The sequence below is a fragment of the Podarcis liolepis genome (genome assembly GCF_965112155.1).
Source record: "Podarcis liolepis genome assembly, chromosome: 13".
In the NCBI taxonomy this organism is placed as follows: Eukaryota; Metazoa; Chordata; class Lepidosauria; order Squamata; family Lacertidae; genus Podarcis; species Podarcis liolepis.
The window spans coordinates 6159065-6173462 of NC_139573.1; the positions used below are offsets into that span (position 1 = coordinate 6159065).

Genomic DNA, 14398 nt, shown 5'->3' on the forward strand with positions numbered 1-14398 from the left:
TCTGAGCGTTTCAAAAAACCCCACGTGGGACAAAGTCAGATCAGAAGAAATCCTGTTAACTACAAAGACTACTTGGAGCATGCATACATATCTGAGAACAGATAGGTAGCCGTGTTGGTCTGCCATAGTCAAAATAAGAAAATTCCTTCCAGTAGCACCTTAAAGACCAACTAAGTTAGTTCTTGGTATGAGCTTTCGTGTGCATGCACACTTCTTCAGATACACTGAAACAGAAGTTGCCAGATCCTTCTATATAGTGAGAAGGTGGGGAGGGGTATTACTCAGAAGGGTGGTGGGAATGGGAGATTGGCAGATAGCTGAGATGAGCCTGTTGACGACTCTTAACGACTGCAATAGGTCTTACAGGAAAAGGCAAGGGGTGAGAAGGTGAGAAATGGCTTAGTCATGTATAATGAGATAAGAATCCAATGTCTTTGTTCAGACCAGGTCTCTCCATGGTTTTGAGTTTGGTAATGAGTTGCAATTCAGCAGCTTCTCTTTCCAGTCTATTTCTGAAATTCCTTTCTAGTAAAACAGCTACTTTGAGATCTTGTATAGAATGTCCTGGGAGATTGAAGTGTTCTCCTACTGGTTTCTCTGTTTTGTGATTCTTGATGTCAGATTTATGTCCGTTTATTCTTTGGCGTAAGGTTTGGCCTGTTTGTCCAAGGTGTAGAGGTGTAGAGGAAGCTCATACCAAGAACTAACTTAGTTGGTCTTTAAGGTGCTACTGGAAGGAATTTTTTTATTTTTACATATCTGAGAGTAAACAAAACAGGACTAGAGGAATGCGTTCAGCAAAACCCAGAGGTCATAAACAGGCAGGGAAGGAAGGAAGGATGGCAAGGAAAAGAGTATTTACCATCTCCTTCCTGGCCTTTAAAGGTAAAGGGACCCCTGACCATTAGGTCCAGTCATGGCTGACTCTGGGGTTGCAGCGCTCATCTCGCTTTATTGGCTGAGGGAGCCGGCATACAGCTTCTGGGTCATGTGGGCAGCATGACTAAGCCGCTTCTGGCGAACCAGAGCAGCGCACGGAAACGCCGTTTACCTTCCTGCTGGAGCCATACCTATTTATCTGCTTGCACTCTGACATGCTTTCGAACTGCTAGGTTGGCAGGAGCAGGGACTGAACAATGGGAGCTCACCCCGTCGCGGGGATTCGAACCGCCGACCTTCTGATCGGCAAGTCCTAGGCTCTGTGGTTTAACCCCCAGCGCCACCCAAGCTACAGCTACATCAAAGAAGCTACCTACTATATGACCCAGGATGCCTGATGAAGCAACTGGCAACTGGTCTGTGTTTAGAATGCTGATACGTGCCTGTCGGGTGTAGAGGAAGCAAATGGCAGAGGTGGAGAGGCTTGTGGGATTCGATCAGAAACGATTGTCAATGAATCAAACCCAGTCAACGCAATGCTTTCATCATGGACACAATGGCCTGCTTCATTTTTCATAATTCCTCCTAGCGATCCCACCTGACCCCCACACTCTGGATATCTGCACCCCTACACCTTGCCACGCTGCTGTTCCCCAACAACTGATCCACGTCCCCTCCAGTTGCCCAGCCGGCAGAAGACGACAGGCACTGTGAAAGCGGGGGGGGGGGGCAGTTTTATTCAGTTGTCTGCTTTGTAAAGTTCATGCACCGCTTGACTGTAGAAAGGCAAGAACAGCAATGCCGATTGTGGTTTATAAACAGAATAAAACAATGAAATCACAGGGAAAAGAATTGGTTAAGAAGAAATACCTAAAGTATTCAAAAAAAACCATTCAAGATAAAAACCAGATTAAAATGCATGTCAACATGCTATGCTTCTGGATAGGCTTGCCTAAACAACTATTTTTAGCAGTCACCAAAAAATGTAATAATAATATAATAATTTATTATTTATACCCCGCCCAGCTGGCTGGGTTTCCCCAGCCATTCTGGGCGGCTTCCAATAGAATATTGAATGAATGAATTTTATTATTTCGGTCACAGACCAGTTCCAGCCCACATACAATATCAAGGAAGTCATAAAACACGATAGGGATACATTTGAATTTGCAATTAGGTATAAGAGGGACAATACAGATATAGCAACAGTTAAAAAATATATAAATTAAAACTTAGTCACTAACATATAACCTAAAATTATCATTTAAAATGTGTTATGATAGCACAGCTTGTTGCCTAAGTTTTATGGCAATCGCACATATGGCTACCCTTAACGTGATCGCAGGATCCTTGTCCAATAGAATATTAAAAACACGATAAAACATCAAACATTAAAAGCTTCCCTAAACAGAGCTGCCTTCAGATGACTTCTAGTTGTTTATTTCCTTGACACCTGGTGGGAGGGCGTTCCACAGGGCAGGTGCCACTACCGAGAAGGCCCTCTGCCTGGTTCCCTGTAACCTCACTTTTCGCAGTGAGGGAACTGCCAGAAGGCCCTCAGAGCTGCACCTCAGTGTCAGGGCTGAATGATGGGGGTGGAGACGCTCCTTCAAGTATACTGGGGCAAAGTCATTTAGGGCTTTCAAGGTGAACACCAACACTCTTAATTGTGCTTGGAAATGTTCTGGGAGCCAATGCAAGTCTTTTATTACTAGTGTTATATGGTCCCAGCAGCCGCTCCCATTCACCAATCTTGCTGCCGCATTCTGGATTAGTTGCAGTTTCCGGGTCACCTTCAAAGGTAGCCCCACGTAGAGCGCAGGGCAGTAGTCCAAGCGGGAGATAACCAGAGCATGCACCACTCTGACCAGACAGTCTGCGGGGAGGTAGGGTCTCATCCTGCGTACCAGATGGAGCTGGTAGACAGCTGCCCTGGACACAGAATTGACCTGTGCCTCCATGGACAGCTGTGAGTCCAAAATGACTCCCAGGCTACATTCCTGTGTCAGCCTTTTCCAACTTTGCACCTTCCAGTTTTTTGGAATACAACGCTCCTTCACTGGAGGTTTTTAAGCAGAGGTTGGGTGGCCATCTGCCATGGATGGTTCAGTTGAGATCCCTGCATTGCAGGGGGTTGGACTAGATGACCCTGGGGTCCCTTCTAACTCGACAATCCTACCATTCTGTGAACTCTGATGGGAGCTGCAGGCCCAAACTTCCAGAGGGCTCCAGGTTGGCCAAAATTGTCTGGTGGGTTGCTGATTTCTCATTGGCTGAGGTAGGCAGGAGCAAGTGAAAGCTCACATCCTCTCTGTCTCTCTCACTGTGGGATCAGACATTTATTTATCGCGTAAAATTGATATAACGTTTGTTAAGAACCAAGCGCAGAGAACAAAGGAATGCACAGAAGAGCCGGCAGAATTGTGCTTCTTGCAATTAGAGAACTGGGCAAAAACAAACAAGATGAATTTTAACAGGGAGAAATGTAAAGTATTGCACTTGGGCAAAAAAAATGAGAGGCACAAATACAAGGTGGGGGACACCTGGCTTGAGAGCAGTACATGTGAAAAGGATCTAGGAGTCTTGGTTGACCACAAACTTGACATGAGCCAACAGTGTGACGCGGCAGCTAAAAAAGCCAATGCAATTCTGGGCTGCATCAATAGGAGTATAGCATCTAGATCAAGGGAAGTAATAGTGCCACTGTATTCTGCTCTGGTCAGACCTCACCTGGAGTACTGTGTCCAGTTCTGGGCACCACAGTTCAAGAAGGACACTGACAAACTGGAACGTGTCCAGAGGAGGGCAACCAAAATGGTCAAAGGCCTGGAAACGATGCCTTATGAGGAACGGCTAAGGGAGCTGGGCATGTTCAGCCTGGAGAAGAGGAGGTTAAGGGGTGATATGATAGCCATGTTCAAATATATGTCACATAGAGGAGGGAGAAAGGTTGTTTTCTGCTGCTCCAGAGAAGCGGACACGGAGCAATGGATCCAAACTACAAGAAAGAAGATTCCACCTAAACATTAGGAAGAGCTTCCTGACAGTAAGAGCTGTTCGACAGTGGGATTTGCTGCCAAGGATTGTGGTGGAGTCTCCTACTTTGGAGGTCTTTAAGCAGAGGCTTGACAACCATATGTCAGGAGTGCTCTGATGGTGTTTCCTGCTTGGCAGGGGGTTGGACTCGATGGCCCTTGTGGTCTCTTCCAACTCTATGATTCTATGATTCAATATCTTTACTCTGCTCTTTCAATCAGGCAATGCAATGCATCTCCTAAAAGTCACGAGTAGTGTGGGTTTGTTTCTGCTTTCTGTTTTTTTAAATGCAATATCCAGGATCAGGTCATTCAGGCCCAATGCTCCCCCCCTTTTTTATTATTAAAAGCATTGGCCAGGCCCTACAGTCTTTCACCCTCAATATGCTCACAGTGCTGAGCTGCAGTTACTGCTGGGGAAGGTGTACTTTGCACATGGCCAGAGACATGCTTGTCTTTGTTGTAAACAAACATTTGCCCTTTTCCCCTTATGGGGTATCCAAGAGCCCATATAGAGTCTTTACATAGGTTCCCTATTGGTAGGAGAAACTAACAGAGGCCAGCCAGAGAATATTGAGAAGCAAAGCAGCTAGTAAGCCTGATCTTTATTGATCTGTTGCGACAGGGTGCTCCCCTCACACGCAGGAAAGGAGGAGGAACCCAGAACAAAGGTGTGCCTGTCCTTATATAGACATTTTAAATTCCCTGCCCTGGAGCTCAAGACCACCCCTCAGATACATCACAGAAAAGGCGGTCTACAGCAGAAATCTGAGTGTGTTGTTTATCTCGTCTTACAGGTTACCTGTTAATGCTCACTTTATTGGATACCCAGGGGAGCCTTAGTTCCTGGGCCAGGTCACAGGCTCACCCTATTCGAACACAGACATACCCTTAAGACAGGATTTGTGAAGGAAAAGACAATGGGGAGGCTTTACCATTTTCCTTTGATCTTGCAGAGAAAGCATTTGGTCAGTTTGGGAATCAAAAACGGTTTCAGGTCGGTCTTCCTGAGCTGATCTATATACGTGCTTGGTTGGTACATTTATGAACATTTATTATATATCTAAGACTTTAGAATTCTTATCACATCTTCAATTCATGTTTTATTTAAACAACAATAATACATTAAGGCAGTGTTTTTCAACCTTTTTTGGGCAAAGGCACACTTGTTTCATGAAAAAAATCACGAGGCACACCACCATTAGAAAATGTTAAAAAATTTAACTCTGTGCCTATATTGACTATATATAAAGTAATTCTCTTGAATAGGAATCAAATAAACTCAAATCAAATAAACACAAACACTTAACATCAGTGGTGGGATTCAAAAATTTTAGTAACCAGTTCCGACATTCAAGCATGGTTTAATATTTTTTTCTTTAATGGCAAACAAAAACGTTGCAGACTGTTCTCTGCTCAGCGGGGATCGATCCGCTGATCCCCGCTGAGCCGGCGGATGACAGCTCCGTCTCCGCACTGTGTGCGGAGAGGGAGATGTCAGAGCCTCGCTGCTCTCTATGTGGAATCGGATGAGAGCGGACCGCCTGTCCGCTCTCATCCGATCCCATCCGATCTGATCCCCACCCAGGACGGATGGAAAATAGGGTGGACACAGTCCGGCGCCCGCCTAGTGGGCGAAAATGTGACATTATTTTTTAAAAAAATCTTTCGAATTTTTCAATTTTTCCCACCGCACACCAGGCAACATCTCGCGGCACACTAGTGTGCCGCAGAACAGTGGTTGAAAAACACTGCATTAAGGAAAAGGTGTGAATGCCCAGAGCCAAGTGGGAAGAGACATGTCAGCCAGATTACAAAGAAGTGCTTTTAACATCTAGGGGACTCTAGATTTTTTTTGGGTTGTCAGCCTCAGCCAATAAAACAGGGATGATGGGAGATAGGAGTCTTAAAACAGGAGAGTCAATGGATCTCCATCTCTGGTATAGTAAACATGGAAAATCAGTGTTAAAAGGAGGGGAGCCCCCAGCCCTAATTCTCCCCACCACAATGGAAAGCTATACCTGTTGGATTGTGAAATCTCCCGCAGCTTTTTAAAGATCAGGGGCGCTATTATGGGATGGGTGGGGCAGCTTGGGGTGGGGACCTTCAAACTGCAGGCAAAATGATTAATGTGGATTCAGTCCCATAAAACCAGGTAGATCATTTGGTCCCTGTACGAAATGGATATTCATAATTTAATTTCGAGACTACAAAATTCTGTTTCAGGATTGGAAAGGGGTTCTTTAGGGCGGCGCGGCTCCTTTAAGAAAGGGAGGGGGAAGAGAGGGAGAGACATCACGTCATATGATTTCCCTGCCCACGTTTTTGTCCCGTGCCCAGATTTGGTCCAAAGAGATACCATTAATTGGACACTCACCGCAACCTCAACTTCCGGTTTCCATTGTAAAACCACCTCCCATGTGCGGGGCAAGCGTGGTGGAGCGATGTCGGAACCTATGGTTAAAAACCAATCCCAATTGTCAAAATCCAAACAGGGCGAGAGGTTCTCCTTTCGCAGCTGCTCTTTGAAGCAGCCATGATGTTTGTTTGTTTTTAAATTTTTAAAAAAATCTGATCACTGGGTTGATCCCAGAGTAAGTTATGTGCACTAGATTCCAAATTAAATCAGTAGGACTTGGGCCACGATTAATTAGCCTCATTGGGAATGAACTGCAATTAATAAATGAGTCTAGGTCGAACCCATTTTTTTAAAAAAATGCAATTCCACTCCCATTCCAAATAAGAGGAGTAGCCAGTTCAAATTGGGAACCTGATGTCTCTATAGAGAACTAGGAAGACTGGTATCCCTTTGCCCTGGTCCTTCCCTGTTGTCATGTGATAGGTGGGGGGGATGGAGGCGGTGTAAGGCTGGGAGGTGGATGAAGCCGGAAGAGGAAGTCCAGTGAATTACCAACCAGGCGAGATGAGTGGCTTGGGAAAGCTCTTCGGGAAGGGTGAGCCCCTACATTTACATTCCTCACCCTGAAGGAGGGTGGTATCGCCCAGTCGCCATAGGGGATCACGGACAGCTGGGAGAAACCATTTGTGTCTTGGGGGGAGGAGGGAGGAGAGGAAAAGAATGTGGCTTGGTGGAGGGAGAAAAACAAAGGAGGGAAACGAATTAAAGGAAGGGGAAGGGTTCATTCCAAGCTTTTTCGGGGGGGGGAGTGGACTGTACCATATTTCCAAAAAGCTCTATTTTGGGGGGTTAACTTATCTTCTTCCCCAGTGATCAGTTTCTGGGTGTAGGGCGGCAGCTTCCCCCCACCATTTTGAAGCAGGGCAAGAGAGTCATGGAGGAGAAGGATGGCTGCTGGGAAAAGCCCATAATTCACCTGGGGTATCTCTTGGTGGGCTGACCAGTCTCCCTTTAGCACCATCCTTTCCAAGCAATGGTTCTAGTCCCTGTTGTTGTTGGCTCTCAAATAGGTTGGATTGATGCTGGAGGATTAATGGGCGTTCTGGCTCTCTCCCTTCTCTCCCTTCCCCCCACCCTCTCTGGCCGGGGCCCTTTGCAGGTAAGAAGGCCAAAGCCCCTACCCCGCAAGAGGCTATCCAGAAGCTGCGGGAGACGGAGGAGGTGCTTGTCAAGAAACAAGAATTCCTGGAGCAAAAGATCCAGCAGGAACTTCAGTCGGCCAAGAAACATGGAACGAAAAACAAAAGAGGTGAATGGAACAGTGGAGGGAGATACAGGGAACGTGGGGTCCAGGAAGGGGGCCGGTTAAAACAGAGATTTCCTTCATCCCTTAAGCAGCAGCTTTGAGGGGGCTGTGCTTTCATAAGGACCAGAAACTTAGCAGTGTTAAAAGAAAAGGAAAGAAAACACACCGCTCGCCGGTTAGCAAAAATATGTTATGTAGAAAGTAAAATGTTACCAAAAAGTAAATGTTACATATAAATAGAATAAAGTGGTGTGTTTTCTTTTTACTTTTGTGATGTGATATTTAAATTCAATTGCACACACACACAAACACACACAAAATAAAAAAAGAAACTTAGCAGTGTCAAAACGAAAGCTGGGGGATTTTAGGGAGCTGTGTGCCTGCTTCCAGCACAGCCTACATTTCTGAGGAATGGAACCCTGTAGCCTTAGAGGAGGAAATAGAGCGTTTGTAAAGTTTAAGGGGTGGGCTGTGTCAGAGAGCAAATGGAACTGATGCCTGCTAATAGTAATAATAATAATATGCCACCCATCTGACTGGGTGCCACTCTGGGCAGTTGTCAGCTGAATATTAAAAACAGAATAACGCATTGCCTCTTTCCCTCCCCTCTCGATCCAGCTGCCCTGCAAGCTCTCAAGCGGAAGAAACGCTACGAGCAGCAGCTGGGGCAGATCGACGGGACCCTCTCCACCATCGAGTTCCAGCGCGAGGCTCTCGAGAATGCCACCACCAACACCGAAGTACTCAAGACCATGTCGGACGCAGCCCGAGCCATGAAGGAAGCCCATCAGCACATGTGGGTCCCGAGGCCGTGGGGCCTTCAGGGCAGGCTCCTGTGCCGCCTGGAGGGAGATGGGGTGCTTGTGTGGAGCCTGGAAAGGGCGAAAGAGAAGGCCGAGGGAGCAGCAAGCCCCGAGTGCAAAGGAGGAGACCCTTTCTGGCCATGTGCATGCCCTCTATTTAAAAGACAGTGCTGGCAGGTGTGGCTTCCTGCAAGGAATCCTGGGAGCTGTAGTCCGATAAGGGTGCTGAGACTCCGCATTATTCCCTTCACAAGAGCTATGGTTGTCAGGGCGGTTTAACAGCCACTCTCTCTTCCCAGGGATTCTGGGAATGGCTGCTCTGTGAGCGGGAATAGGGCTCTCCTAGCGAGGCTCAGTGCCCTTAACAAACTACAGCTCCCAGAATCCTCTGCCCAGGCCACGCCCCTTGTTGGGCCATCTCCGAGCCCCCCTCCAGTAAGCTTACCTGGCTGGTCTGTGTCTTTGAACTGGGTTCCAACCAGGATGGAGAGGCTTGTGTGTGTCCAGACCTGTGGCCCCCAGAAAGTTGCCCTGGTGGGATTGCGGCCCTTGGCTAAATAAAGGTTCCCCTTTCAAAGGCTGGCTCCATCCTTCTTAATCCTGCCTTGTGGATTTTGCCTCGTGGCGGCTGCTCGCATTTTCGGACCTGGATCTCGGATTTGCTCAGTCTTCCAGCTCCTTTGCCCTCCCCCGCTTCCCTCGAGGTGGAGCTTTCCTGGTGCAACAGCAAAAGCAGCCCACCTGCCCCTTTCCGCTGTGTCTCACCCTCTTCCCCCACCCTGTCTCTCCAGGGACATCGACAAAGTGGACGACCTGATGGCCGAGATCACAGAGCAGCAGGACATCGCACAGCAGATCTCCGACGCCATCTCGAAGCCCGTCGGCTTTGGGGACGACGTAGATGAGGTAACGTCAAAAGCGGGGGACCCTTACTAAACATCTTCCAAGGCAATAATGCCCACTTACACCACAAAGAACTCATAACCCACCTACTTTCAGCAGCCAGAAACACCATAACCAGACACTGGAGAGACCTGTCAGGAGTAAGCATGGACCAATGGTACCAAATAGTATGGGAAACAGCCCTGCTAGAAAAATTAACCAATAAACTGAAACTGACATGGGGACAAATAGAAGAAGACACCTTTACCCCGGTATGGCTCCCCTTTATCACATACACAGCCCAACAGGACAATGACAAAAATCCACCAATGGCATACAAATCAATATGGCTAACCTGATCCAAAACACCCACCCACCCCATTCACACATGAAAACAAAGACCACCACAGCCAACCACAAATGAACAGCCACACCCTAGGCCAACCCCAACCTCTCTCACCACCAAAGGAACACAAGTGAACAGCAAAGAACCTGCACAAGCAACGCTGACACAAAACCCCACATAAAGTACAGTGGTACCTCGGGTTACATACGCTTCAGGTTACAGACTCTGCTAACCCAGAAATAGTGCTTCAGGTTAAGAACTTTGCTTCAGGAGAAGAACAGAAATCGTGCAGCGGCAGCAGGAGGCCCCATTAGCTAAAGTGGTGCTTCAGGTTAAGAACAGTTTCAGGTTAAGTACGGACCTCCAGAACAAATTAAGTACTTAACCCGAGGTACCACTGTAGAAACATCGCCACCCGTCCCCACCCCCTCTCATCTTCCCCCCCCCCTCCACCTCTTTCCCCCTTTTCTTCCCAATGTCTCAACAAATGAAACAGACTTGTAAAAATGTTACATGGAAATATATACATATATATGAGAGAGAGACATTGCACACACTTTTGTAAACCAAGAAAATCTTTAATAAAAATAATTTTCAAAGCGGGGGAACTCTCCCTCCTGAAAAGTGGAGGAGGGAGTTCGGTTACAGTTCTCCAGATCCGCCTTTGGGGTGGGGCTGAGCCCCAGAGGAGTGGGGCAGTGGGCATTGGGAGGGGAGAAGTGGCAGTGGGTACCTGTTTTGTGTTTCTACTCATCTCCCTGCCTTTGCTGCCCTCAGGACGAGCTGTTAGCTGAGCTGGAAGAGATGGAGCAGGAAGACTTGGACAAGGAACTGCTGAATGTTGGGGAACCGACCCCTGAGCTGCCCAGCGTGCCTGCCTCTCGCCTGCCCAGCGTGCCAGGTAAGGGGGTCTGGGGAGGCAGCGAGGTGGGCACAAGCCCCTGGGTCTAGGGATGGTGTTGCCTGCTGTTTCAGCTCTCCTCAAAGCCCTGGCTTGGCCAACCTGGGTCACTCCAAGTGGGAATGGACTACAACTCCCATCATGCCTCTGGCTGGTGTGGGGCGGCAGTCCCAAAAGGATCTGGAGAAAGTGAGTGAACGTAAAGTGGAAGCGTACAAAAATAAGCATCATTTCCTACCTGAATGTAGGTTCTGCTTCATTTCGAAAAATAAAATTTTTTTTACGGCTTATATTTTGAATTGGATAGGTATAGGGCAGGTGTCTGCAACCTTTAAGACAAAAAGAGCCACTTGGACCCATTTCCGAAGGGAAAAAAACCTGGGAGCCGCAAAACCATTGCGACATTTAAAACAAATATATCTCCGGAGTCGCGATCTGACAGCGGGCGGGAAGGTGACGTCGGGACGGTGCGTGACTAACGCACGCAGCACCCCATGCGACGTCACAGCCAGTACAGCGCCCGCCACAGTGGGGAGTGTCAGGGCGCACAATGCGCCTCCTCCCCTCGCTAGTATCCGCCCCGGAGCCGCGGCAAAGGTGTAAAAGAGCCACATGCGGCTCCGGAGCCGCGGGTTGCAGACCCCTGGTATAGGGGCACCAAAAGTTTTTAAGTGCTTAGGGTCTCCAAAGGTCTTAATCCAGCCTGGATATTGTGGCTTTTTTAAAAGAGAAGGCTGTGTGTGTGTGTGTGTGTGTGTGTGTGTGTGTGTGTGTGTTCTTCTTGCCGTAACCTTACACAAACCACTTTGTGGCGTCTGCCTGAAAGCACTACAGTCGTACCTTGGTTCTCAAACGCCTTGGTACACGTACGATTTGGCTCCTGAACGCCGCAAACCTGTTTGTGAATGTTTGTGAACGTTCTTTGTAAGCCAAACGTCTGACACAGCTTCTAACTGAGTGCAGGAAGCTCCTTCAGCCAATTGGAAGCACTGCTTGGGTTTTTAAATGGTTACGGGAGTCGAACCGTTTCCCGGAACAGATCAAGTTTGAAAGCCAAGGTACCACTGTATCTTCTTTGGCAATCACTCGTAGCCACGTAAGGTGGTCTTCCATAAACACAGCTTTAACAGTGAGTCCGTAAGCGAGGCCAATTCTGGATCCACACGTCCTTCCGCAGTGGGGACATGGGTTTCCGGGCAGGAGTTGATCACAGTGAGGGTTTGCCAAGCGTGCCTTCCTCTTAGCACGTTTCTCCCTTGCGTCCTGAGTTCGAGTGTTTTCAAAGCTCATATAAATGCAGTAAATAAACGGGCACCCCGAGGCAAGGCGTTAAGTAAAGGCGGGAGCGTTTGGAAGAGGGTTGAAGTTTTGGGGCGCCGTGTCTACATTTTTATTTCATCCTTTTCCCTCCCTCCCTCCCTCCGTTCAGGCAGCCCGGTTCAGGGAAGTTTTCAATGTGTGACATTTTAATGTATTTTTAATCTTTGTTGGAAGCCGCCCACAGTGGCTGGGGAGACCCAGCCAGATGGGCGGGGTACAAATAATAAATTATTATTATTATTATTATTATTATTATTAATTATTATTATTATTTTGCCAGCCTCAAAAGTGCCCACCTCTGCCTCCGCGGTGGATGACGACGACGACGAAGAAATGAAGCAACTCGCTGCCTGGGTGTCGTGATGCATTGTGGGAAAACCGCCCGCCTTCCTTCCCTCCCTCCCCTTCCTCGGAGGGCTGGGAGACGGGAGAGGACCTTTCCCCCTCCCCTGCCTTCCTCCTTCAGTTCCAGATTCGGGGAGGGGTGGTGAACACCGACGCCCCCTCCGCCCCGCCCCTGCCTGAAATAACCTTACGTGCCGAATGTAAAGAGTTTTATATAGACAGATTTATATATATGAAATATATATATATATGTATATGAACAGATTGTATCGTGGGGAGGGGAAAGGGGGCTTGCCTTGGGAACGGGAGACCGGCCCCGCACCCCCCGCGTTACCCCTCTGTAAAACTCGAGGACCAAACTTTGCAAGCGTATCTTGGTGCTTGGCCCTTCCCAGGCAAACCCGAGACCCTCTCCGCGGTTGTAAACATGTGAGGGGCCTTCGGTGGGGAGGGGGGCACGAGTCCCCCCCCTCCCCAGAAGTGAGGCAGAGGGGTTTCCACGGAGTTAAGTTCTCCCCCCCCCTGCACTCGCTGCGAGTGGGATTGGGGCCTGTGTCAAATTGTGGGGGGGTTCAGTGTTCCTTCGCTACTCCTCTTTGCTGGGCGAGGGGTTAGGGGGGCTCCATGCCTTGGTCGTTCTCCCCCCCCCAGCCTCTTTACCAATGCTACAGATTTTCTCCCCACCAGCATGTGAATTTAAAAAAATGATGATGATGGATGATGCCAACCCAGCAGGGTGGGTGGAACTGTGCCAAGAGGGTGGGGGGGGTCTGATGCGAACAGGTACGTTCTTTCTCTTTCTCTGTTCCTATCGACAGCGTGTCTGTTTAAATGTGGCTTGGGGTGGCGTTTACATGTTATTTGCACTCGGATCTGTGCTAACCCGCTAACTTTTCGGAAACTTTTCTCTCTCTCTCTCGTCTTCGTCTCCGTCGTTAGTTTCTTCTTCTTCTTTTTGTATCTTCTCGTGGCCAAGAATTCGGAGGGGGAAGGGGAGGGATTTCCACCCCAACCCGCCCCCCCTCTCACGCGCACATGCTGCAGTGGCCTTTACGACGACAACTCTGAAAATAAACGTGGCCGGAAATTTTTCTGCTGTTTCGTTGTTCGAAGGGCGGGGCTGGGGAGGGAAGCGGCGCTCTTGCAAGTCCTCCCCTCCCCTCTTGGCTCTCTCTACGCCCTCGTGGATTGGACAGTGTCCTTCTGTTCCGCACGCTGCCCAATCAGATGTGCCCAACGAAGCCACTGCCCGCCCTTCTTGGGCCCTCTCCCGAGCAATTAGAGATAGACTGCTCCTGAGCTTGGAGGCTCTGCTCAGTTACCGCAGCTAAGAGCGACCGCCAGACCTCTGTTCCCATTCCTCACTGGAAGCTATCAGCACACATCGCTACATCTTAATTTAAACTATTTTGGGTGGAGAAATAGCACTTAGATTTTCTCATACTCTGAACCCGGCCTTCACTTTCATTGGTGTTTGCTGGGCGTGTTTGCTACTCACTTTGCATCATTTATAAGCTTCCCCACATACACTGCCCTGCCTGATTTTTAAGGTAAAGGGACCCCTGACCATTAGGTCCAGTCGTGACAGACTCTGGGGTTGCGGCGCTCATCTCGCTTTATTGGCCGAAGGAGCCGGCGTACAGCTTCTGGCTCATGTGGCCAGCATGACTAAGCCACTTCTGGCGAACCAGAGCAGCGCACGGAAATGCTGTTTACCTCCCCCCCGGAGCAGTACCTATTTATCTACTTGCACTTTGACATGCTTTCAAACTGCTAGGTTGGCAGGAGCAGGGACCGAGCAATGGGAGCTCACCGCGTCGCGGGGATTCGAACTGCCAACCTTCTGATCGGCAAGTCCTAGACTCAGTGGTTTAACCCACAGTGCCACCTGCTAAAAGGGCACCATTTTCAAAGAGCCACATGGGGCTGAAATGGTCTCCTTTCTGAAACACAGGAAGGCATTGCGGGCTGTACAGTACGGACCAACGACTTTGTCTTTTGGTCCTCCGCTTCCTAGATCCTGCTGAAACCCCGCATGTTGTTCGTTGCCACGCTTGCTATCGCTAAGGTGGCATTTTGCAAACTCCCAATTTCCTCGCTGGGGAAAGAGATGAACTCAGGAACACAACAGAGGGTCGTTCGCACTGCACTTGGCGAGCGGGCAGAGGCTGAGGGAGGCGGGAAAGGTCCCAGCACAGCCTGGCACTCCTCTTGGTGGACGT

At 48.8% G+C, this 14398-nt stretch overlaps 1 protein-coding gene across 1 annotated transcript; it reads left to right on the forward strand.

The window, feature by feature from the left end:
- Window positions 1-6731: 6731 nt before the first annotated feature.
- On the forward strand, window positions 6732-13267 carry CHMP4A (charged multivesicular body protein 4A). Its single transcript, XM_083472872.1, has 6 exons — window positions 6732-6868; window positions 7433-7582; window positions 8198-8375; window positions 9174-9288; window positions 10388-10511; window positions 12112-13267. The coding sequence occupies exons 1-6, from the start codon at window positions 6838-6840 to the stop codon at window positions 12192-12194; spliced, it is 681 nt and encodes a 226-aa protein (XP_083328998.1). The 5' UTR covers window positions 6732-6837; the 3' UTR covers window positions 12195-13267.
- The last annotated feature ends 1131 nt before the right edge of the window (window positions 13268-14398 follow it).

Bases quoted from the DNA above. Each gene is read 5' to 3' on its own strand.
- CHMP4A (XM_083472872.1), top strand. From the start codon at position 6,838: ATGAGTGGCTTGGGAAAGCTCTTCGGGAAGG. The intron at 9,289-10,387 runs GTAACGTCAAAA...TGCTGCCCTCAG, and splicing joins TTGGGGACGACGTAGATGAG to GACGAGCTGTTAGCTGAGCT. The intron at 10,512-12,111 runs GTAAGGGGGTCT...TTATTTTGCCAG, and splicing joins TCGCCTGCCCAGCGTGCCAG to CCTCAAAAGTGCCCACCTCT.